Here is a 26,689-nt window from a genome sequence, read left to right on the forward strand (position 1 = left end):
AAATTCGTATGCTTACGAGGAAGAACAGCGTTACTATCCCCGTTTTGTACTGCAATCTTGTAATCCACTTCTGTGTACGAGGGCCGCACTCGTAGAATATTCTAAATATCGAAAACATTTGATTTAATTCATTTCTTCCGGTTAAGTTTCAGCATTTTTTTACACTGCGAACATGTATGAGACATAAAAAAAAGTAGTATATACACAGATATTTCACATGTGTCTGTTATAAGATATTTGCAAGTATGGTCCATTAGATATTTACATTTCAAACGTTTCATCAGATATGTGCTTTACGATTAAATCATGGTTTATCTTAATAAATTTTATTATTAATATTTTTTTTTTTGGTTGTAACGCGTCATTTGATTGGAACAAATTAAGATATATCGTATAACCTGGGTTGCCTACGTCACAATGACTTACGTCGATAGCGTATGAATACGCTCGACGTTAAATTTAAAATACGTACATTTTGAAGGCATTTTTGAAGGAGAAATTGTCTAATTTTTTTTTACATTTAATGATGGAAAATTAAATTATAAGAAAAGAATTTATTAGCTACTAAAGTTATAGTTACTCAAGAACAGTTCACGCTATTTTATAAAACCCACGTTATACCAGTATAACTTGGATAGCTATTAAATTCATTCCTTGAATAATAATTTACCTAACCAGTTTCCCTGTTTGAAAATTTACCTGGAACTCCATTCTTAGCTCACTCTTGTTGGCTGGTTTATCTCTTGTAATTAACTCTGCTTTCCTTAAGAATTCATGTTTGGTTTGTACACATGTTGGAGCTTTGAACATAGTGTCAAGTGCTAGAAAAATAGTCATGTACTGTTCCTGAAATGTTTAGAATAAAATTTTTATTTGTCAAATATAAGCAATTTCCGAATTTTGCACAACGGATAAGGGCAAGTTTATATTTTTTTGTATATTTGTTATATTCATTTTAGGAACTAAAGAATTTTTCTTAGACTCTCTTGACAGATATTTAGTAAGGCTATTTTCACGTCAAACTGATCAAAAAAGAATTCTATAGCTTTATTTTTTAAATACATTCCTTTTAGACAAATACTATGCAAATTTTATCATTCATAAAGATCACTCACATAAGTTTGAACCATGTTCATTCTGTTTTCTCTCATTTTCTTCACGTACTCGGCGATGTTGACTTTTCCTTCTATTTTTCCCGTCTTGTATAAAGCGTCTATAGCAATATATGTACCTGTACGGCCTATACCAGCGCTAGGATTATAAGACGAGAAATATGTTATTTATTTATCGAGGGAATTAAACTGTATGAAAATAAATTTCAATTTGTTCTTTTATAACCTGCAGTGTACTAAAGTAGGACCACTATTTTGCTGATAAGCTGTCCTTGTCACGTGGTCATGAAAAACTACAAGACAGAGCAGTTCTGGTTCACCGTGGTCCGGCCAGGCAGTATAGTGGTACTGGGTTACTACGCGGGATTTCTTTATCTGATCAAAGAACGAAAACAAAATATTGTAGATGTCTTACTATAAAGGAACAACAATTCTCAAAATTGATAATGATATCAAATAGGGTTATATTTTAACTTTTAATGTTTTTGGTTGATAAATGTCATTAAGATTTAATTTTAAGAAAAGTACAAAACATTTTACGCTTTGAAAGAAGCATATCTTCTTCAAATGTGCTTTTATTTAGAGAAAAAAAATTCTCCCCATGAAAAAAGCTAACATAAATGTATTAGAAAATAAGACCCATATGAACAATCAATTTATTGTCTTTGACGTTATTAGTACAGAAATTAAAATAAAGAATACAACAACATATATCTGTATCAATTGCCTTTGGTGTTTTGGACAGCGTGTACATTATCATGTGGTAAAAAGTATGCGTTGTCTGACTTTTTTGATCAACTGAATGGACTTTTGTCTAATGGCTTTTATAGAATACTTTAACCAGAAATATTAATTTCAAATATGGCAGATCTTCCCTTATATTGACCTACCCCTTGATGGGTCACTCTGAATTTCCTGATATTGTAATATGCATATTCATGCTCCTCCTCCGACTGTATGGACACCACACCGAAAGTAGTAGTTTGGTGTAGATCAGGCCAGTACTTGGAACATTTTGTCTTGTAAGTAGATGTACGATAATGTTAGATTCTTAAACATTTCTTTTTTCGTAAAGGGGTTAAAAACCAAAAAAAAAAATAACTGCTTATGTGCAGCTAATCTCATGGCAAAAACAACATCCTATAGCTATTTTGGTTTCTTCTGGTATGTGAAGAAAAAATATATATGAAGATAATAAACAGTAATCAAGCTCAAAAGAGTCCATTGAAACAATACAACTTGCGAGCAGAGCACACACGGACCTCTGAAACATCAGAAGTGGGATCAGGTGCCATGGAGGAGTAAGCATCCCCTGTCGACCGGTCAGATATGCCTTGTGCTCCTTATCATGATCGGAAAAATCTGTAGACAATATGAAAGCAATGTCCTATTAATTTAAATGTATATGAAAAGCTTCAGTCAATATTCAACTTAACGATAGATTGTATTTGCTAAAAATGTCATTGCATCAACCAAAGAAATGGCGAAATGTTGACTTTCAACGGGCTGTTAATATCCTAGTATCATCAACATTTTGTCAGTAGTTTGCCTCGTTTAATTTTTTGTTTTCAAATATAGAGCCCGTTCTTGGGTAACGAATCAATATATAAAATTTCACTCTCAGTAATTTGTTAAATTACCATCTAATAACCTTATATAAATAAGTCTTCCAGGTTGGTAAGCAATATCATATCATACTTGACATTACCTTATTCCCTTCTTTGAGGTTGGTGAGCATAACTAATTGGTTGACATTTTCCTGCCAAATCATGGTCCAGAAGTCTGTAACTGTGTTCTGACGAGGTCCTTTTAAAGACATAAATATCTTTAGCACGGAATTACTTTTTTCTAATTGTTAAGCGTGTTTAAAGAAAAAAACATCAAAACTACGAACGAACAGGAACAAAATTGGTACCTTGCGCTGCAATATACTTGTTTGTTTCATTAATACCCTGTAAATGAAAGGAAATCAAAATATTTTATGAAGGAAAATATTTGATGAATGCCACTCTACAAAATACATGTACTAAGTATAACCTGCTATGCTTCTTAAAAGTATAATGATTTCCATATACGAGAAAATAATAAATGTACGTATTAATTAAGCAAATATTCAAATGTATTAGTGTTTTAGAAGATTTCGAATTTGTCATGTATTCCTATTTACTAGTATGTAGCTCCAGCCTCACAGGATGTCATCAATTTTTTTTACAAAATCTTTCAGTAATCAAATTTTGAAATATATGCCCTATAGAAATGTAAGTTTTGTTTTCTTTTTCTTGATGTGTATCAAAATAATTTGTTTTGATAAAAGAAGTTAAAAATATTTTTTCCTTTAATAAATCAATTATTCTTTTTAAATAGTTCTAAAGACAATAACTTCTTTTTTATATTTATCTCTTCATTTATATATTTTTCCTGTTATGCTTCTATTGTATAATGGTGTCCTATATCTGTAATTCATTAACATTCATACAGTAGCAAAACTCTTTTTTGAAACTTTGAACATAACAATTATTTCATTTGAACCAGGATTGATGCGATTTAAATAAATCTGTTTACCAAAATTGTGCGATATTTTAAGTTTACATATCCTTCTATTATATTTTTAATGTCTGACATCTTAGAAAACGTGGCACAAATTGCATTTTTAGGTCACCTGGGTCACTCAGGTGACTTATTGCTATCCGTTTTTGTCCGTCGTCGTGCGTCGTCCGTCGTGCGTTAACATTTAATCATTTTCAGCTTCTTCTCTGAAACAGCTCAACCAATTTCAACCAATTTTGGCATATAGCATCTATGGGTGAAGGGGAACAAAAACTATTAATTTCATGGTCCCTGCCCCCCCTGGGGCCTGAGGGGTGGGGCTAAAACCACAAAAATTAATGCAATCTTTAAAAATCTTCTCCTTTACTCCTGAACATCAAGCAGTCAAACTGTTGGCATGATTGTAATAAGCATTGAGTCCTCTACAAAAATTGTGAAATTCATTGCCCCATGGTCAGGGGTTCTGGTGCTAGGGTGGGGCTATATAGATCATATAGTGAAAGTGCATTATTTCTTTGAAAATCTTCTCTGCTCCTGGGTATTAGATAAACTAACTAAGTACATAGTTATGTAGAGCAAGACTGCCTCTATCAAAATTGTGAATTTCATGGCCCCTGGGTCAGGGGTTCTGGTATTAGGGCCGGGCTCTATTGAATATATAGTGGAAATGCATTAATTCTTTGAAAATCTTTTTCTCTGCTCCTGGGTATTAAATAAACTAAGTAAGTACATAGTTATGATGAGCAAGAGTGCCTCTTACAAAATTTTGAATTTCATGGCCCCTGGGTCAGGGGTTCTGGTATTAGGGCCGGGCTCTATTGAATATATAGTGGAAATGCATTAATTCTTTGAAAATCTTTTTCTCTGCTCCTGGGTATTAAATAAACTAAGTAAGTACATAGTTATGATGAGCAAGAGTGCCTCTTACAAAATTTTGAATTTCATGGCCCCTGGGTCAGGGGTTGTAGTGTAAGGGCGGGGTTCTATTGATTATATAGTAAAAATGCTTTGAAAATCTTTGAAATCTTTGAAAATCATCTCCTCTGCTCCTGGGTATGAAATAAAGTAACTAAGTACATAGTTATAATGACCATGGCTGCCTTTTCCAAAATTGTGAATTTCATGGCCCCTGGATCAGGGGTTCTAGATTTAGGATGGGGCTCTATTAATTATATAGTGAAAATGCATTATATTCTTGAAAATCTTCTTCTACTGATGAGTATTAAATAAATTAACAAATTGCACTGTTATGATGAACATAGCTGCTTCTTTTAAAATTGTGAATTTCATGGCCCCAGGGTCAGGGGTTCTGGTGTTGGGGTGGGTCTCTATTGATCATATAGTGAAAATGCATTAAATCTTTGAAAATCTTCTCCTCTGCTCCTGGGTATGAAATAAAGTAACTTAGTACATAGTTATAATGAGCATGGCTGCCTCTTCCAAAATTTTGAATTTCATGGCCCCTGGGTCAGGGGTTCTAGTGTTAGGGTGGGGCTCTATTGATTATATAGTAAAAATGCATTACATTTTTAAAAATCCTCTTCTCTGCTCATGGGTATTAAATAAATTAACTAAGTACATAGTTTCATGGCCCCTGGGTCAGGCTTCTGGTGTTAGGGTGGGGCTTTATTGTTTATATAGTGAAAATGCATTAAATCTGAGAAAATCTTCTTCTCTGCTTCTGGGTATGAAACAAACTAATTAAGTACATTGTTATGATGAGCATGGCTGCCTCTTCCAAAATTGTGAATTTCATGGCCCCTGGGTAAGGGGTTCTGGTGAAGGAGGGGGGGGGGGCTCTATTGATTATATAGTGAAAATTCATAATTTCTTTCAAAATATTTTTTCTACTCCTGATTATAAAGCAAAGAAACAAGTGTATAGTTAAGATGTGCAAGGATGCTTTTACAATTTTTTTTAAAACTTGTGGCCCCAGGGGTTCTGTTGTTTCTCTGAAAGGGGGGGGGGGGGGTCTCTGTTAATATAGTGAAAATGTGTGAATTCTTTGAAAATCCTCAACTAATTGCATAGTAATGATGATGAGGGTACCTCTTCCAAATTCGTAAATTTTCAATATCTGGACGATTTAGTCAGCTTTTCTGGCCCAGTAGTTCTTGAGAAGAAGATTTTTAAAGAATTTTCCTATAAATTCCGATGTAAAACTTGGATTCCCTATTGTGGCTCCGCCCTACCCCAGTGGGTCACGATTTTAACAATTTAGAATCTACACTACCCAAGAATGGTTTCACATAAGTTTCAGCTTTTCTGGCCCAGGGGTTCTTGAGAAGAAAATTTTTAAAGATTTTTCCTATTTATTTCAATGTAATAATTGGATTCCCTATTGTGGCCCCGCCCTACCCCAGGAATCTAAGAATCTACACTACCCCAGGATGCTTTCACATAAGTTTCAGCTTTTCTGGCTCAGTGATTCTTGAGAAGAAGATTTTTTTCATGACCCCACCCTATTTTTGCCTTTTCTTGATTATATCCCCTTGCAATAGGATTTGGCCTTTCATTTTAACAATTTAAACTCCCCTTTACCCCAGGATGCTTTGTACCAAGTTTGGTTAAAATTGGCCCAGTGGTTCTTGAGAAGAACTTGAAAATGTGAAAAGTTTACAGACGGAAGGACGACGGACAACAGGTGATCAGAAATGCTCACTTGAGCTTTCAGCTCAGGTGAGCTAAAAATGATCATATAAACTAAATTCATCCGCGAAAATATGGCTGAAATACTGCTAATCAATCAATCAATGTAAGAAATCATTTTACCGTACCAAAATGTCGAGTGTCAGCTGCTTATGTACTTACGTCAATAAAATTGGCGTTGATATAGTCTGACTGACTGTTTGACAATTTGATTCTTGAATGGTCGTCTGAAAGTAATGATCGTTTTTAAAAGATAAATCAATATATACCATTGCTTGATTGCCTATACTTGTAATATGTATAAATGTACTTATTATACGAAAATCTATCAATTTGGAGAAACATACATGGAAATGTCGTCTTGAATCTGTTCTTTGGTATGTTTTCTGGTTGTTTTCCAGCATTACAAGGATATCTTTCCCCGTATGGGAGTGCCTAAGTATTGAAAAAATAATTGCTTCAAAACAGAAGACAGGTATTAACTAACTATGGATATATTAACTATTCTTTTAGATATCCTTACTGCATACTCCCTTTGAAAGCCATCATCTTCATTTTGCTGTTTCTCTCTAATAATGTTTTCTATTTGATCGATATTAATATCTGGGATTGTTTCCTCATTCATATAAAAATCTCCGTATGGATTTTCGTCATGTATTTTCTCATCGTTGTCAATATCATCGTCTACCTCAACGTTGCTCGCTTTCATTTCTTGAGTTCCTGATCTTGGAATATATCGAGAACCACTTGTGTTTCTGGATTCTGAAGTTACGTCTATATTCTCATAAATATTTTTGAAGTCCTTTTTCACTGTTGGTGGTGTAGCTTGAATGAAAAGTATACTTATATGTACTTTCGTCTGACTTTGGTTATGTTCAGTGTTGAGTTTTATTTTCTTTGGATGTTAAAACCAAGCTTGCAGACAAAACCACTCTACGGATAATTATAGTGAGGTTGCTAGATAAATATTAGAAAGCTTTGTTTTTACGTCCCTTACAAGAGTTTTTCACTAATATGAGACGTCACCTTTTACTGTTGAAGTGCTTCAAATTTAAGCCTTTACTCGGCACTTAATTAGGGCCATTAAACAGTGAGGGTTCTTTATCGTGCCAACGCCTGCTTTGACAAGGGACATCGATGTTTTAAGGTCTCATCCGAAAGACCGGTGACTTTCACTTCTAGTGCCGGGCGCTTGGCGATGGAGAAGTCACTACCAATGTTAAGGTCTTAGGTTTGACGCGGCGTGGGAACGAGAACCGAACCCCGTTCTCCCGATCACTACGTCAACGCCCTACCACTAGGCTACGGTGACGGTAACATTTTAAGACAATCATTAGAGTTTCTCATATCTTGATTATTATTATGTCTCCCAAACGAAGTTTTGGAACATATTGTTTTTACTTTCTTTTTGGGACTTGATCCTTACGTCGCGGGTTCGAATCCCATTGTGGGACGTGGAGATCGGTCCTTCGGATGAGACCGTATAAACCGAGGTCCCGTGTCGCAGTAGGTGCTGGCACGAAAAAGATCCCTCACTGCTCAATGGCCCTGAGTGCCGAGCATAGGACAACATTTGCAGCTCTCCACCGGCAAGTGGTGGCGTCTCCATTTGAGTGAAAAATTCTCGAGAGGGACGTTAAACAACATACAAAGAAACAAACTCTCTTTCTGGAAAATTTCTTCTCCGGTACATTTATTGCGAGTGTTCTCGGAAACTGCTCATCCAATTGAGTTGAAACTTTTTAAGGCTTAATAGGCATGTTGTGTAAATGTGCGGAATGAGGGTCATTTTGCACACACCTGCATGCACTTGCGGGAGCGTGCGATGTGTGAAATAACTGATAAAATTGAAAAACCTCTAAGTTCCCTATTGTTTGATTAAATGCTTTGAAACTCAGAATATAAATATACCTTAGTAGTGTACATATTAAGATAATTGTGTTAAATAAGACCTTGAGCGCACGCGCATGCACGTTTGCTACGCTCTGATTGGCTGAAACAAAAATCTCAATATCTTTCTTTTTTTTTTATGAAATACTTTGAAATTTAAAGCATAGTTATGCATTAGGAGGTTCTGCAATATGATTCTGATTGGCTAATACTAATTTGGCTATATCTTTCATAATTTTCAGTGAAAATCTTTGAAATTTCGCACATAGGTATTTTTTTTTGGAGTCTCTTTACGAGGAAAATATGTAAAAATAAAAATATAGAAAACATGGATATGCATGTGAACTAAAATTTGAATGGCTAAAATTTTAAGGACTGTACCGGCGTTGTTTTTTCGATAAAATACCTCTGAAAATAAACAGTTATTAATTAAAATATTTGCCTTATTTAATTAGCTTACAGGAAACTAGTTAAGATTTGCTATCCAGCTAAGAACTAAATACATTTCAGTTGTCCTTTTTTTCTCATTACATAGATACCAAATGTCTATAAGAACTGTGTGAAATTTAAGGGCAAATAGTGAGGAATAAAGAGCAGGCAAAAGTTTTGATTACCTCCCAATATTGATTGGCTTATGCTTGATACATATACCCGGTAGATGCTAACTGATGGCTAAATGCATAAGAAAATATTGATGATGTTGAAAATACCATCAATATCTATTATTTGAGAAATTATATCCCTTATCGAAGCTGTAGTTTTCTCTTTTCTATTTAATGTAATTTTTTAACAATTAAGTGACAAAACAGTTGTGAAATACTGTAAACCTTTTATTTCGCATGCGAGAAATATTCACGAGGTTCGCGACCTACTCAATCTCGCAAATATAAATCGCTGCAAACCATTTATTTTGCTTTGTTTTTGTAGAGAATGTTTCCTCAGTCGCGAAAATTAATCGTCGCAGAATGATTTCAAACTGACGAATCGCGAATAAAAGTTAACGCGAATAATAGTTGGTTTACAGTATGAGATGAAATTTAATACAAAATAAATACTAAATGTAGAACATGGTAGAAAAAATACCTATTCTACTATTCTTTTTCATTTGTCTGTGGTTACTTCCTTTTGATGCTCTTGCACTACAATGAAACTAAAAACTCTAAACGTCAGCTCAGCGTTGTATGCCTGCTAAGCGGACAAGCAATTATTTTACATTAACAGATTAACTAGACCTTAAATGAAGACAATAGATAGTTTTCAGTAGGCCCAAATTAGCAAGAGTTATTTCCCGTTGGCCGCCATATTGGAGGTCAACATGCTCCTATTCCTTCATTATTCAACCAACTTTAAATTTTTATACTGACCATTGTGGGGTAGGAAGCATGGTTTTTCTGAAAAATATACATTTGTTAAAGCCTCCTTTTTTTCATAACTTTTATTCTATAAAGATGTCTCCCCAAATATTTCTACTACACCCTCTTAGATTTGGTAAGACAAAGAGGAAAAAATTACTAGGTTGACCACCAAGATGTCGGCCAAGGGAAATAACTCGGAGAGAAAAATATGTCATATGAAAACTATCTGTATAAATAAATATTATTTTTTTAAAGAAAGACTTTGTAGTTTTTCTCTTTATTGATTGTAGAAATGTTCTCAAAATTTATTATGTGACTTGTATGTGCATTTATTTTGACTTTTTGTTCATTTCCCTTCATCTTACCGTCTGAGTAAGATCACAGAAATGAATACAATGACGAGCACAACAACAAAAGCGATGCCACCAACAATCACTGGAAGCGATGGAAAGGTATCCGTAGTTGTCTTTAAAGCAAAAAAAAAATTTACAAGGAATAACATGTATCAATAATGGTCACATCCCAAAAAATTTTTCTGTACTTTTGTCAAAAGCTAACCTGTGCTGAACAGACTCCTGATTTATGGTGACATGTCTGGTTGAGACATTTTGTGCTGCAGTTCGTTTCACAGTTTATACCCCAATGCCCTTGACGACATTCTATAAAATAGGGAAATTTCATATATTTATCTTTTATTTCAGTTAAATAGATTGTTTTAATCACAGTACAAAATTAAGCGAACAATTCTTTGTCATCTGCAGTGTCCGCTATATGTTCAATTGTAACTTAATAACGTTCAACGTTATTCATTTGATTTTTTACCTCGCCTTATGAAGGAAAGACGTTACACATCATCGTTTGAAGTGTGTTTTTGTGAAATGTTCAACTTAGTGAACTTTAAAAAGAGTTATTGCATGGAATTGAATTCTTATTTTGGGATGTCATTGGTCGCATAATAGCATCTTGTCGTGCTGAGAAATTGAATACCGCGCGTTACCGCCTTTCAGAACTGGTGTGGCTTATAAACGTAAGAGCCATTTTGAGGAAGAAAATCAAATAATGCAAATAAACATTGCGAGGGGAAAAATGGCAAGTTAATTTTAAAAATACAATTTTTGGCTCAATTTAATAAGGTAATTGTTGGTATTGCTAATGTATTGAAAGTGTATTTGGTTCCTATTGTGTATTCTACCGCTTTGTGTGTGTTATAGGGAATTGAATATTTTGTCATTTTTCCCTCTTTTTAATCTTTATAAAATCCATTAAAAATTCCGCAACATTCAATTGCAATGACAATAAAGCAAAAAACATTGAAAGTAGTTATTGTTACTTGAAGGAAATAACCATAATAACATGTGATAAAAAATGCCTTCTAAGGATAATAAATCCTTACCTCTGACACACAGCGATCCCTCGTATCCAGCAGAACATCCGTCTAAACAGGTACCGTTGATATGATGACACTGAGCGTCATTAAGACAATGGCCACACGTTTCATTGCAGTTATAACCGTACATCCCACCGTCACATTCTTTAAGAAAGTAATTATGGACGCATAATGGCAATTTTGTCTTCGTTTCACATATAAACAGAAGTAACACACCATAAGCAAATTCGTTTTTTTTTTCATTTACATGTAAAGATATTAATACAATAAGCTTTGCCTCCCAAAATGACAATAGCATAGATAAATGGACGCAGCTGATTTAACAACCACTTGATGTTCGGCTTCTGGATGTTGTATAACATTAATGTCTTCTATGCTTCAAGATTGGGTAAAAATAACAAACTATCAACATTCACTATTGTCAGATGATTTACATGTATTATTTATAAAAGGCGTAAACAAACCATTATAAGAAGTTTGCTATAAAAGTAACTCTTCTGATGTTTACGTTTTTGCCATTCATGTGTTTCTTTAAGGTTATTAAGAATATCATACCACCATTTCTTGTGAATATAGCAGAGAAACATATATACCTTTATCACAACGTATTCCTTTCCATCCCGGCTGACACCCTCCCTCACACTCCCCAGTAAACCTGTCACAAATGTTTGGTACTCCACAGTCGTCACTGCATTTATGTATACAGTCTTCACCATAAGAACCTTTATTACATACTGAATATAATTTTTAAAAATCTGATAAATAAAACAAATCTTCAGCCAGGCATAAAAGGAAACAAATACTTTGAATACAATTAAAAGTATTTTTTTCATATCAGAAAAAAATCCGTTCTTAACAGGTTGACATTTTAATCTTTAGGACACATAGGCCTCGATTACAAAATTAAGAACACATAAAAACATTTCACTTTTTTCAACTTTGCTTCTACATGTTTCGTTGTCTTATTACGGCCATAGAAATTTCATTTCCTTTGCCCTCCGCTTTGACAATGCTAAGGATATACAAAATGATTTGCCAATGGAATGAGGGACTTCACAAAAATAATTCAATGCTAAATGATTAAAAACAATAGGAAAAGTAGTACATGTATCTTCAATTCAGTGAATGAGGACTTTGAAATGGTAAAGACAAAAAAAACACTTTTCACACGGAAGATGCGTATCACCTTTTAGACATTTTTCTCCTTCCATCCCCGAAATACAACCATTGATACATGTGCCGTTGACATTGTGACAGGTTTCTCCGTCACTACAGTTACCACATGATAGAGAACAGTCTTGACCGTACGTATGATTATCACATGCTGAAAGAGTAAGAAATAATTTGCTAGAAGTATTCATAAAAATCAAATTATTAAAATTTTACTTGAGATATTTAAAAGAATCCTCTTTGTTCTTGTCCTAATATAATATTCTTAATATAGTTACCGTGCTACCTTTATAGTTGCTGAAGTAAGTTACTTACATCTGCTGCAACTCAGACCTTGATATCCCGGTATACAACCCAAACATTCTCCTGTGGTGATGTTACATATTTGTTCCTGACAGTTTTCAGGACAGTAATGGTCACAATTTTCACCATACTTTCTTGCATTACTGCAACCTTGATAAAGTAAATCATTTACTGCATATTTGAAATACAACATATTGGTACCATATTTCAATAAATCGCCATAAACTTATAAATTACATACTTACTGTATGCATCATGAGAATAGTTACATCAATACCTCACTCAAAAACATTAAATATATATCTGTAGTGCAGACATAAGAGTGTACTTTAAGACTTACCATAAACTTCGAGTTCACACAATTCATTGAAAGCATGCCGAGAGTAGTAACTTGGATACGTGACACCCGGTCTCCTCTCGTTGTAGTATATAACGTATCGTCCATGTACAGGACAGCTGATTGTCTGGTTCTCTGTTGGTGTACCGTCTACTGTTTGAATCTCATGAAAACAAAGATGACTGTCGTCCTTTGATTTATTATGTGACACATAAAGGAAAAACCCAGCAAAACGATCAACATAGGAACCAGGACCTAAAATATAGAAGTTTAAATTTAATTTACATTAAATATTTACCTTTCTTAAATATTTGACCCAGTAAATGTATTATCTAACATAAATTATTACACAGTTTTTGAAAATTTAGATGTGCGGCGAAATCTTAGAAAATGACGTATTAAAAAATATTTCGTCTAATTTGAACTCATCGCAGATATTTTTAAGCAGGCAGAACTGATAAGAATTAAAGGGATAGAGGATTTTATAAATGAAACATGTATGGTTTAAGGAAAATGACAATAATTATTTATATTTGATGTGACTGTCTTTATAAAAGTATCTATATATGTACCTATATATTGTTACTATATACAAAGAAGAATGAAACACCCGAATAATTGTATGTTATCAATATTGAAATGAGAGACCTCTATAACTGCGGTTGATCATTGTAGTTTCAGTAAAAGGTATTGCTCTGATAGTAAATGCAGATGAAGACTACATTCCATATTTTAAAAATATTCTCTGACTTCTTTTATGAAAAATTAGCAGAAAAACGTAATACGTACGGGCTTATTTTGAGAAAAGAGACTCAATTATGTAATTAAATCAGTCTATAAATACAGACAATCTAACAATACTATAAGGGTACTTACAATGCAACTCAGTATATTCAAACCTTAAAGATGTTATATTACTGTCCCAAAAAGAACGCATACAGATACTTCATCTTACAAAATGTTCCATGAAGCCATAAGCATAGCTGCAGTGCTTTTTTTACCTGAAGAATTTTTACTTTCATTTTCGTATTTCCGGCTAACCGCCACCTACAGACATAATTATTCATGTTTTAAACAAGTCATTCTTTGATTATTCTCATTGAAATGCGGTGTATTATTTTAATTGCCTGATCTCACAAGGGAAATTAAAACAGCACTGCAGAAATAAAGTTTGTGATAGAGACTTTTTGGAAAGAAGATAACATTTCTAAATTATTCCGGATCCTGTATTTTACATTGAACGATAACTGATACCATAATCGGAGAAATATTGCAATCCCAATTAAAGTGTCATTTATCAATCAAATAACAATACTATGATGCCTTACAGAGACTAACAAATGCGCTAAGCGCTTTTCAGTATTTCAAGTACTTTGTCATTTTGATGCCCTCGTAATCGAAGACTTTAGGGCATACAGTTTTGCCCTGTCTTCACGCCTGACTGTCTTCCTGTGTGTTTGTCTACTTTTCCTCAAAATCTTTAACCTTGTCCATACCTTTTGATTGGTTGGAGCATGGCTTTCATATTTCACATGTGTATTCCTTGTTACAAGATCTCTCTTTGGATACCAACATATTTGACGGTTTGACCTTGATCTTAGCGTTTGACCCACAACAGCAAAATCTTACCAAACTTTAACCTTGGTCATAACTTTTGAACGGTTGGTGCTTGGGCTAGGGCTTTCATACATCACATTTCTATTGTTTGTGATAAGACCTTACCTTGGGAACAAAAATCTTTAACATTTTGACCTTGACCTTGGAGTTTGACCTACTATTGAAAAAAACGTGCCTCATATATATGGAAAGCCTCATCAGTTACAGATTCAGAAAACCACAATTTGGTGATCCTGAAATTCTTTTTATACTTTCTGAAATAAATTGAAGCAAACGACAAAGGCAAATGATTGATGTTTGTCACAATTAACGTCCAAACATGGTTCCATATAGTTTAACATTCAAATTTCTGCTATGTAAATAACTAACTTAAATTTCATAACTATGTTCCATAATATTTTATTTGTTCAGTAGAATTTACTTGGCGGGTTTAATTGAGTAGTGCCGTTTTGTAGTCAGTAGGGTGTAGCAATTGAGTAGAGCAGACGGACTTGACTTGCTCGAGTATTTTTAATAGTATTCTTCATAAAGTATTGACTAGACTTTCACATCTCTTCAGAGGTAAGTTTGTTTTATTAATTTAAAGGTTTTTATCTTATACAGTTTCCCGAAATGGCCAAGGACCTTAGTTCTTAATTTTGGTATAAATTATGTGATTGAGTAATATGTGCAGTGCTATCATTTCAAGTATTATTCTAATAGTATACAATTATATTAAAGTATGTGGTAGCTACAATGTTTGGTGTAAAGTACGTGTGTATAGTATTTCGTATATTGTGTGGAGAATGCAGTAAAATCCAGTGTGCAGTAAAATGCTAGAGTATTTGCAGTTAAATGCAGAAAATGTAAAGTATACAGTAAATGTTTTAATATGCACGAGCACAAATCTAGTCAGTATATTTCAGATACAAATGTAATAATGTATGTAATTTACAATAATTTTGTAGATCCCATTTGGTCCAGGAAGCCATTCAATCCAAACAGGAAACCATCTTGAAATTTTAAATTTGTACAAAGCCAATAAAATGTAATTTAGTCCAAGAACATCCTTGTATTCTTTTTATGGGGCGACCATTCGGCCTGCCTGCGACAATTTTTAATGGTTGACTAGTTTACCGATATACAGAGGGAATGCCCCTGGCGAAGCTCATATGCAAAAGGTGGTGTAACGCTGGGTAGTTCCAGTGCACGGTGACTGTTAAACATGCGTTACACAAGATGAGTTAAGAGTACAATACAGGTAAGAAATGTAAAATCATTGACTGAATATTATTATTTTTGATAGTATCTACCTGGAATAACGTGACTGAATCAATATAACAACTTTACCGTGCCAGTGGATCGTGGGGCCTGTACTATCCATATGATGTTTTCCAGCTGACACATTTCGTATACTTTTAGGCAAATAAACATTCAGAAATAAATACAGATTGGCGTGAGGGACGAGGGGATGGAAAACTCGTATAATTTATAACAAAAATTAGTTATTTTACTATTAAGGGAAGTATAATGTGAAAATTGTAGTTTAAACCCGGTTAATGAACATGCCCCTAATTTAATTTCTCTGAATTTAGTGTTACAATCTATAAAAAAAATATGGTAAAAAAATAACTGATATTTAGTGAGTCAGATATAGACAATACAACTAATGTTTGCAGACAATGCTGGTAATTGAAAAGTCCAGATTTTCTGGATGCCTCGTTAATACTCAGTAATACTCAATAGACAAAATGTCAACATATTGTATATTAGAATACGGAAATTAAAGGTTCTTAACTTGGATGAAACCTTCATAACTGTATAAATTATTTGCAGAGTGAGTGAGATAGATTCAGTTTTGGGGATACAGGTGATGCTGCTCTGATACCTGAAATACTGATAAAATGGAAGAAATTAGATATTCAAAATAGTTTGCAGACAAAGGTCTTAAGAATCTTGAATAAGGACATTCTAGTGAACAGAATAATTAGAGTCACAAATTGTGGTGAGGCAGATATTTCTGCCACAAGTGACAGTTCAGATAGGATGATGAATATGTGACTTATCCTTCAACACTTAAATATGGGTGGATAAAACTGACCTGACAATTGTCTAGATATTAAGAAAAACATTCTTAATTATTTTATTCGAAAGACCCTGTTTCAGGTAAATCTAAAAAAAAAAGTGCAAAAGGAAGCTTAAAAAGGTTAGAAGACTTTGTGATGAAAATTTTCTTGGAAGTATGAATAAAAATGGAATACGGGGCTTATATCTCTCAGTTTATTTGATATGCAAAATAAAGCTCTACCTATAAACAATTTCTAAAACGGGGTAACTTATTGAAAAACAAATTGATTAACAAGAATATCAGCAGTGTCGTTTAAAGTTCTATGGTCGAAACAATGATTTTATCGGCAAATACAATCTATCTTTAAGTCAAATGCTAACTGACTTTTTACACACTAATTGTTAGGCCATTATATACACACTGAATTGTCTACGGATTTTTCCGTTATTTCCCATCATGACAAGGAGCACACAGCGGGTGTGATCGGCCGGCAGGGGATGCTCACTCCTAAATGGCACATGATCCCATCATTGATGTCTTAGAGGTCCGTGTTTACTCTGCTCCTATTTTGTAATGGAATTTTGAGCTCGAATACGGTTCGTTATCTCCACATATTTAATACAGTTGTGTTGCAGTAGAATATAGATCAAGTATGAGACATTTAGTAAAAATGAGGGAAAACTTATGACCTAACAGCCTCTATATAACAATTATTAAAACTGGAAAAATTGGAAATTCATCTTTTAAATGTAAAGCAGGAAAAGCTGATTTTGTGCCTATGTTGGAGCAGCCCTATTTGCTGTTGTTAAAAAAAAAAACAAAAAACCTGTACCTCAGGTGATTGTAAGTGTAAAAAACCCAAAGAAATTCAGAGACCTCCAAGTCCGAAAAGATCACAAGACATGAGATATCAGAGACATAAGACATCAGATAATCCACCAGTGAAACCTTATCCAGGTGTATACATGTCCGGCCCTTAAAAAGATTCCGACAAAGAACTACGCACGCTAACTCTCGATTCCCGCCTACATTTTACACCCATTAAATTCAGTATTACCCCTGCGAGAGTATCAAGAATAATTCTTGAACTTTTAAGAAAAGTTCATGAATTATATTCTTGAATCTGCTCATGAAATATTCATGAAGATCCTATGAAGTTAAAATTGGACACTCATGATTTCATGAATTTTATTCATGAAAACCAAGTTCAAGAATATTCAAGAATAGTGGGTTGTTCATGAATTACTTACTACTCTTGAATGTGAAGATATCTCAAGTGCAGAAAAGGGAAACATTGCAGAGACTCTCAAAACATTAATCACTGTACTAACTAAACACCTACGAACATTGCGTGAAAGTGTGGTGCAGAAAGAAGTCAACAAGGATAAATTGATAGAGTCGACATCTGGTGATTGGAGAAAATCAAGACTTGTATTTGTTATTAGTGGGCGAATAACTCAGCTGTACGACATGAAAGCTTGCATTAAAAACTTGTTACGAGATACGTGTATTGATGACATATGCATGGTTGTTGTACATCTTAATGGATCTAAAGTGTGGATTGTCGGTACATTTCCATTGAAAAGAAGCGGAGACCATATTTCCAAATCATCTATAGAACAAGTTAATAAAGATGACTGTACATCTTATCGGTATATAGAACAACGAAGTCTTGCTTGGCATATGGTGAGAAACACTGCAAAAATAACTGGTAGCACAATGCTTAATGCGCTTGCATTAGGTACCCTCAAATGTCAGCAAGAACATTATGACTGCGTTCTATTCGGGAAGGAAAAACCAGAACCAACTCCGTCTGTCTAAGAAAAAATGCAGTACGATGTTGACAATGAAATTCATGCCATTGCAACATTTGCTGGAAAATTCCTACCCGTTTTTCATCCTGATCTTTGTTACTTTAAAGAAGGATGTTACAAAATAACAGATAACAATGTAGGAATAATTGTTAGCCCCGATGGTAGCTGCAGAAAGTCTGTGGAGGATCAAGCAATATATGGCATTGAGTGCAAGTGTCCATTTCCTGGAAAAACGTACTCCACTTCAGTGCACTATTCTATTCCAAAGTACTACGTACATGTACCACAAATAATTTCAGAAATGCACCGCTTAAACGCAACACAGTTGTACTTTATCAGTTACACAAAAGAATCTACAACAATTCAAAGGGCAACATACAATGTTGAAATTTGGAAGAGGTTAGTACAAGAATCATCTGTAATATTTGATGTGAAATCTTCCAGACCAAGCAGGAAATCACAGTCTAGTAAGGAAATTCAAGATTTAATTTTGCAGTATGGTACATCTCATGTTGAATTGATAGGAGAAGTCCGATCTATTCAAGAAGACAAGTCATCAGCATGTGAAAGAAGCACATCTACATCTCATCTGTGTTTGCTTGATACTCTTATTGAATTGTTGTCAAGTACCAGAAATGATGTACAGAAAGCATATGATCTTACAAGGACAAAAGCCTCGGAGCTTCTTGCCTTTATTATTTCCGATCTAGATCGCGAATTTAGCTTTGAACAATTACACTCGGTACGAATAGCTTACGGGTTAAAAAGTTACAGTTTACCAACATGATTGAGACTGTCCTGACTGAAAGTGCAAAAAGGGGACTCTATATTCCTGTCTGTTCTTTTGATGGACAATGGTGGAAAGTTGCTGTTTGTGATGAACAAAACCGACCTTTAACTGTTTCGGAACTACAGAAAGATGTTTACAACAATAAAAGAAAACTTTCCAAATCAGAAATTATACGGATTCTATCTTCAAGGAATGTTGTAAGAACTAGCAATATTCAATCATTCGATGATTTGCAGAGCTCGGTGGGATTCAAAAAGCAATTCAGAGGATAAAGCATTTGTAATGTCCCAAAGAACTGCCCATTCGTTGAGAGAAAATTCCAGATGCCCAGTGGAAAGAGAAGAGACTCAGAGAGAAATAGACAACGGAATAATGACGTGTCTTCCTACATCAGTTGTTTCTCAGATGGATGACGATCTCGTATTGGAGGTGCAGTCTATTGAAAAACAAAATAGCACACTCAGTTCCCAATCTAGCGATTTGGAGGAATTGACAGCATTGTTTAATGAAGAAAATGAACCAAAGGATTTAAGTACAGAAGAACCTAAACAAGACCAGAAGGATATTCCTGAAAAGACATATATAGATACAGACTTGGTAACTGAAAATGACATCAATTTGATGCTGGAGGAGTTGAAAGCACACACCAAATCCAAAAGAACGAGCATCTGGACGATCAGCTCTACCGATTTCAAAGCAAAAATGAAAAGTGCATCAGAAATCAATATAAACTTTCTGGAGTATGAACTGCAGTTGTGTCTACGACCTATTTTAGGAAAACTCAAAAACCACGGATTCAAGGCCAACAAAACGGACCCGAAATATTTACAAGTGAATTTGTTTTCCAAGCTGCTAGGCGACAATACTGAACTACCAACTTCAAGAAAGACTTACAAGGTTAACACACTCAAAGCATTGTGTAAAATATGCCTTCATAAAATACCTAAAGAAAACTTAAACATTGTGCTTTCGGAAAATGTATTTCCTGTAGAACTAGAAAAATGGTACGGATCATGCCCATATGGAAAGAACATTAACATTGATGGAAGTTCATCTGAGAAAAGAAAGCAATGGTACAGTAGTCCGGAAATGAATACTTGCGTGGGATATTATGTTTTTATGATACTAGATGCTTATCATCAACTATGTGGACTACGGAGACTTTTATGTTCAAGCGGCATCCCGGAAGCTAGAATATCAAATAAACCTTTGCACAAAGTTGCTGAGGAGAGTGAATACATTGGATGTGGTCTCAGTGTGGCGCTTGTGAAAGACCTGATAGATAAGCAGAGTGTCGCGTATGCAGTGCAGACATTTTCGGAAAAAAGTTGAGTCAGCATTGACACTGGTATAAAGCGAAAGACGAACCTGGAATACCAGCTATTATTCGATGTGAACACCGCCTTAAATTTAGAGATTGGCTCTTGGATGGCTTCAATTTTGGAGAATTTCTTCCACCGGGCGCTTTTGTCAAAGGTATTCCAGTTATTTTGTATGAAGGACTATTGACAGGAATTGAACGCCGAATACAACTATTCCCTCTAGTTAAAAATGGCAGGTACAATGTCCGTTGTATTGGCAGTCTTGACGTAGAGAATTTTTTTGGTGGGTTTCAAGACTACGATCCATGGGTTACTGGAGTTCTACGTCCAAATTCTTTACCTACTGCCATAAGTGTAGCTGCATAGTTGCAAGAAGCAAGACTGGATCCATACAAGTAAGTATTATATAACATTTACGTGTTTCGTAGAACCTTTGAATGAATGACAAATGTAATGTAATCAGTTTGTTTCATCAGATTTCCCCATTTCTGATATAAAATGTTTTGTTCTTTGTATATAGAGTATTCCATATGTATACAAGTTGCAGCAAAGTCTACCCTAGTACTACGTATATGATAATGGACATTTCTCCTTCAAGCTTTTTCGTACCAAGGGATACAAGTAATATTGTTATCAGGTATGCTCAAAAACACTCACCCCGATAAAAAAAAAAAAAATTATCCTATTTCTTTGCATCTCAAATTTTATTGTACCCATATTTCTTTTACAGAGACCACGGTTTTGATAAACCCGAAAGGGCTCGTGGAGCCAGAAAAAAGGAAAAGAGGAACCATTGATAAGCCAGAGGAACCGTCTGCAAAACCTTTAAGCGTACGAGAATTCACCGTGCACATGAAGCAAAATTGTTGCCTCATGTCAGAGGAGGTCTCGTTCCTGGCGATGATTCCTTCCCTTCATAATATTTTCAGTCTACGAATCTGTCACAGACTGTGTAACTGTAACTGTTAATATTTGCCTTATGTACTAACAATTGGGAGTTATCTCTGTAAAGGATTTTAAAATAACCTACTAGTAGTTTAAAAAGATTAAGATAATTTTATAACTGACCACGAGGTACAAGTTTACTGAAAAACATGGTGTTGTAAATTTTGATACTTTGATTTTAAGATGCTGTATAGTGACAATGCTTATTGATTATAAAAAGACTTGAAAGATTATAACAACTTGGAGTGCTTAATCTATGCAAAGTCTAGTTGAACGAAAATAATGAGTATAAAGCGACACTTCTCTTTTTCGTAATATTGCTCATTTTGATAAGGACTTCCTTTTTTAAATATGGAAATGCATAATTTTTGCAGCTTTATTCAATTTTCCACTTTCTGTATTAATACTAGTATTGTTTGTTTGATCAATATTAAAATCTAAACCAGAGGTAGTTTTTTTTAATGCAACTTACTACTGGACAGAACCATGATGAGATACTAGATTTTCACGTTTGTTTGTATTTCAGAAGATAAAATGAAATCGTTTCTTCTATTATATGGCAAAATTAATCAACTTACCGTAAAATTGCTTAGAATAATTTCAATAATTTTTGGTAAAATTTGTAGTATTTTGCTAGAAAAAGTATCAAGGAGACAAAAGCATTCCCTTTCCTGCTCCAGGGAAGAGATACTGTAGATTCCTAAATATACGCGAGGAATTAATTACCGCGTAATTTCGCTTCTTATTATATTATTTTTATGGTGCTGAAATCAATGTAAAATCTCTTGATGAACCGTCTACTTACCGAATTATTGTTTTTGCGATTTTATGCTTAAGAGCTATTTCGCGATAATAAGTACTCGCGAAAAATAAGGAATCTACAGTATTCAAAAAAAGACTCGAAGAAAATTTCTAAGATTTTTTTTTAATCATTTAATGAAAATAACAGTCATGAACACTTTTGGTGTATAACCATAAACAAAAAGTAAAATGTGTTAAAGAAAAATAATATACATAAAATCTTTATGAAACAACATAAATGGAGAATACAATACAATTGCATTGAATTTGAAAATATCACAGATATACCTTATCTAAGATCAAAAAAGAAAAAAAAAAATTGGTTGTCAGTGTCTGTCCCTCAGACTTTCTGAATTCCTCTATGCCTGTTTTTGACGTGTCGTCGTAGGCTGTACTTCCACCTGTAACAGCTGCCACAGATCTTGCATCTATACCTTTCTGCTGCTTCGTGGACAACTCTTATGTGCTGTTGTAATGTGTCACCTCTACCAAACTCCTGAGTTCAGATGCTACAAATGTGAACCTTTGGAATTGGGATGCTTTTTCATATGCCTTGCCAGATTGTGCTTGTATGTAAAGGTGTGGCTGCATGTGTCGCATTTAAATCTCTCACACTTGTCATGCTTCTGCAAATGCGCATTTAATTGTTGGCGATCACAAAAGCGTTCGTGACAGTCACCACATGTAAAAGCAAACTTCTGTCGTTCATGTTTGATTTTTATATGTTTTTGCAGGGCACACTTTGTTTTGTATTCTACGTATTTACGGCCACATATCTCACAAATTCCTCCTTCCGGTATTTCATTGAACGATGCATCCAAAGCTTTAAAACTAAAAAAAAAAAGTTTATTAAAATGACCATCGTAAACAGAGTCCAATCCGGCACCAAAAATGCAATCTAATCCGGCACATTTTCCATTAAAATTAACCGAATCCAATCCAGCACTTGCTAAAAAATTTTCATCGAAATATTTTTGTAACAAAACAAGGTATAGCAAATAAACATATAACGCTAGGTCAGAATTACTCCAAATTATCATTTGTAAGCCAAATTCCGGCTGCTGGATTTATTAAACTGTCAAAATCGAGGAAAAAAACAACTTCTAGTCGCTTCAAACTCGATCGGAAAAATACTGCAGTCTTTAGTCCATAAATGTTTAAGTTTAAGAGACGATAGGTAGCAAACAATTATACAAATAAACATTTTACTCGGAATTCGACAGTATCGAAGCAAGCATATCTGACGCTTAATGCAGATATTTAATGAAAAAACAGATGCCTACCTTTTTCGATTTGTTCCCGCCGCCATCTTGTTTCATCCAATCTGGCACGGGATCACGACAGTGTTAATGGTCATACATGAAATTTAACTAAGTATCTAGAATTCTTGAGACATTCATGACTGATACAAAAACATATCAGACAAATGTTCCTGTAACATGCCTAGTCTTAACCTTCGACAAACCATATAAAATTCATGTATGAGTCTCAGTTTTCTTTTCCTTCCAGGTTTAAAAAGATTTGGGTCATCGTACTTCCTATTGTCACCATCTATAGAGCGCAGTTCCCCTTCTCAGTATGTTAGTCTATCTCCCCAGTGTTTCATACGTACATCAAACATAAATTCAAATGTCTTGTAATTTGGGAAACCAGTCTAAAATCTGGTTTTGTCATCATTTTGGAATATATCTTCAGGTTTCATAATTGGATACTCAGTTTGGATTTCAGTAGTACATGTTGATCTAACATCTGATGAACCAACCTGCATTTGAGCATCACAGCTGCTACTACTTGTATTTGCACTTATTTGTTCGTGTTGTGTATCAGGATTATGATATTCATCTACCTTAATTGGTGGTAAAGTTTTATTTACTGGAGGTATTCGCACTTGTGGTCTACGTTGAGTTTCTGGTTTTGCATATTTTAAGTTGAGTTTAGTTGGCACTGATGATTTAGTACAAATATTATTATCAAAATGTAAATTGCATATTATTGTATTGTCTGTGATAGGAACATTTGGGCGAATGAATTTTATGTACTGAACCCAGCTTTTCCTTTGTTTTTTATCACTTTCACTTGAACCTGCTGGAATTCTGTGCAAGGTGATTTTTATTTATTGTTTTTATTGACTTGGCCCAGGTAGTGCGAGTAGAAGACGCAATATTGACGTCCACCACCCATTTTACATGGATCGATTTAAAGTAATAAAACCAAAAATAAAAAAAAAAAATTGCTTTGATGAGGTTAGCTAAAAATGTACCCCATGCATTATTGTAAATAATATAAATTATTTATTTTTTAACTTCAAAAATAATAAAAACAAATTGCAGCCGTTTCACACACACTACTACTATTTTTAAATTTGGAATTCCAATTATATACACAAACATTGCTAACTTTTTTATTTCTACATTCAGAATTTCCTGCCAATGATGTTTGAAAAATACATTTGAGGTATATTCCTTTAACATGTTGTCTAATTGTAACTCCTTTAATAACCATACACTTAAACTTTCTTTACCTTATAAGTCGTAATACCTGACCGAATATACAGAGCGTGGTTTGATTACAGCTGAGGCAACTGAACCGGAACTACCCAGCGATACTGAAGAGCGGAGTAAAGGGGAGCAAGTAACTCGGTATATGGGTAGTGAACCATTAGCTTTATCCGATCTTTAACTGGCAATATTATCAACCATATGATGAACAGAACACTTTTTGTTTGGCTTCAAACGTTCTTGCAATATTATCTGTCCTGCATTGTGGATGTGACAGATGTGTACCACTCTCTATAGATCTACTCATCATGTAGTAATAAACCAAATGATATAGAAAAAAATCGTTTTAAATTAAACATACTGGGTGTATTATCAGTCCTGTAGTAGATGTTGATGTGACTGATGCTGACCACACTCTGTAGGTCCACTCTCCACTCTGCTGTTTGTTCACCAGCTGATATTGTACACTGGTTTCCTCCCGCTGAGCGGTCAGAGTAATTGCCATCTACCGCCTTGGCTGCTCCCCATGCTATAGGCTTATCAGGCCAATTAGTCTGTTGCCAGGCAGGTTTCAGTAAAGCTAAATTTTCTAATCAATAATAAATCGCACAAAAACTTATTTCTTGTGACTGAAAATATGAGTACTTTCACAAATATACTAAAAACTTTCATCAACTTTTACTTCCTCTATTTAAATGGTACATTTTATATGTTTAATGTACAGTTTTACAGAGAAAGAATACATAGATATTAGATTTCTTTTTTTCAGTGGATATTTGTATTTGTAAAAATACGTTAATTTTTAATATATTAAGTTAAGAAAAATAAAGCAATTAATGAACTGTGCAGTGAAACATTGATACCCTTATCGAAAATGTAATTTTGACATTTCTGAAATCGTTTTTGTATACAATTCATTATTTCGTTTACTTCTGACAATCTTTTATCATAACCCCTCCCCCCAATTTCTATTTAGCTTGTTAATGGTAAAGGACACATACAAGAAATTATAAATCTATAAGGTTTACATGGGAAATCTTATTTGATTCATGTAAATCTTTGATTACATGCGCATTATGACCAACAATGGCATTGACATGATTTTTTCATAATCACTGACAGTAAACTAAAATAAAAATTAATTAAACCAAGCTGGACACTGTGTGCCAAATGAAATGACTTTTTCAATGGAAAAGGGATTAAAATTCTATGAATCAAATTATTTTGACAGCAGATTTGAGAATAATGTTTATACAATGAACTTTAATTTTACAAATTTTTTGTTAGGGAATAGATCAAACAGATTAATCAAACATTTCAATACTGGATAATAGAATTAAAAAGAAATGCATAGTTACAATATAGATTCTTAAAAATGAGACTGAAAAAGATGTTTGATTGATTGATTGATTGTATGTTGTTTTACGTCTTTCACTCATATAGAGACGTCACCATATACAGGTGAAGGATTTCAAATTTAGACCTTTACATGGCACTCAGGGCAATTGAGGAGTGAGGGGTTTTTTAATCATGCAAACGCCTACCGTGATACGGGGCCTCGGGTCTCATCTGAAAGACCCGTAATTTTCACTTCAAAGTGCCATGCGCTTGTCGAAGAAACAGTTGCTACCTATTTTTCTCAACTTAGGTAGTCGCGGCCGTGATTCGAACACACGACCTTCCCATCACGAAAAAAGCTCTCTACCGACTGAGCTACCGTGACGGTGACTGAAAAAGATAAGCAAAGGAGATAAGGAATAGTAGTACTGTAGAGGAAATTAATCCCATAAACATAAATTCAATACTTTGAATGGAGGCTGTTCTACGTTCGATTTGATTTGTCAGTTGGAAGAACTGTGGACAAACACAAGTGCGACTCTGATGGACTGGAAGGACAAGCAAAATAAGTACTTTATTGTCTATTTATACTTCCTTGATTGGTAGAAAAATGCACATTTACAATCTTAAAGACATCTTCTTTCTTTAATTGCAAAGGATATCAAAGATTACGAACCTCAACTTTACGAATATTTATACCCCACGCAACAAGTTGCGTGAGGTATAATGTTTTTGACCCGTCCGTCAGTCAGTGTGTCAGTCAGTCA

The 26,689-nt window shown here is 34.3% G+C and overlaps 1 protein-coding gene across 1 annotated transcript in view; it reads right to left on the reverse strand.

The window, feature by feature from the left end:
* The window catches only part of LOC133199284 (uncharacterized), a 48,677-nt gene that overhangs the window by 10,001 nt on the left and 11,987 nt on the right, over positions 1–26,689 (reverse strand). Inside the window, exons 5-20 of the mRNA XM_061335114.1 lie at positions 24,946–25,179; positions 12,754–13,005; positions 12,426–12,563; positions 12,127–12,264; positions 11,534–11,674; positions 10,947–11,084; positions 6,832–7,133; positions 6,656–6,743; positions 6,471–6,535; positions 3,028–3,064; positions 2,821–2,918; positions 2,003–2,131; positions 1,339–1,487; positions 1,116–1,251; positions 700–846; positions 17–101 (exon numbers count right to left, since the gene is read on the reverse strand). Coding sequence (XP_061191098.1) covers positions 17–101; positions 700–846; positions 1,116–1,251; positions 1,339–1,487; positions 2,003–2,131; positions 2,821–2,918; positions 3,028–3,064; positions 6,471–6,535; positions 6,656–6,743; positions 6,832–7,133; positions 10,947–11,084; positions 11,534–11,674; positions 12,127–12,264; positions 12,426–12,563; positions 12,754–13,005; positions 24,946–25,179 — 2,277 coding nt within the window. The remainder of the gene's footprint in view (positions 1–16; positions 102–699; positions 847–1,115; positions 1,252–1,338; positions 1,488–2,002; positions 2,132–2,820; positions 2,919–3,027; positions 3,065–6,470; positions 6,536–6,655; positions 6,744–6,831; positions 7,134–10,946; positions 11,085–11,533; positions 11,675–12,126; positions 12,265–12,425; positions 12,564–12,753; positions 13,006–24,945; positions 25,180–26,689) is intronic.

The sequence above is a fragment of the Saccostrea echinata genome, unplaced genomic scaffold (assembly GCF_033153115.1).
Source record: "Saccostrea echinata isolate AGI-Se365-2 ecotype Australia unplaced genomic scaffold, CSIRO_AGI_Sech_v1 ptg000033l, whole genome shotgun sequence".
Taxonomy (NCBI): domain Eukaryota; kingdom Metazoa; phylum Mollusca; class Bivalvia; order Ostreida; family Ostreidae; genus Saccostrea; species Saccostrea echinata.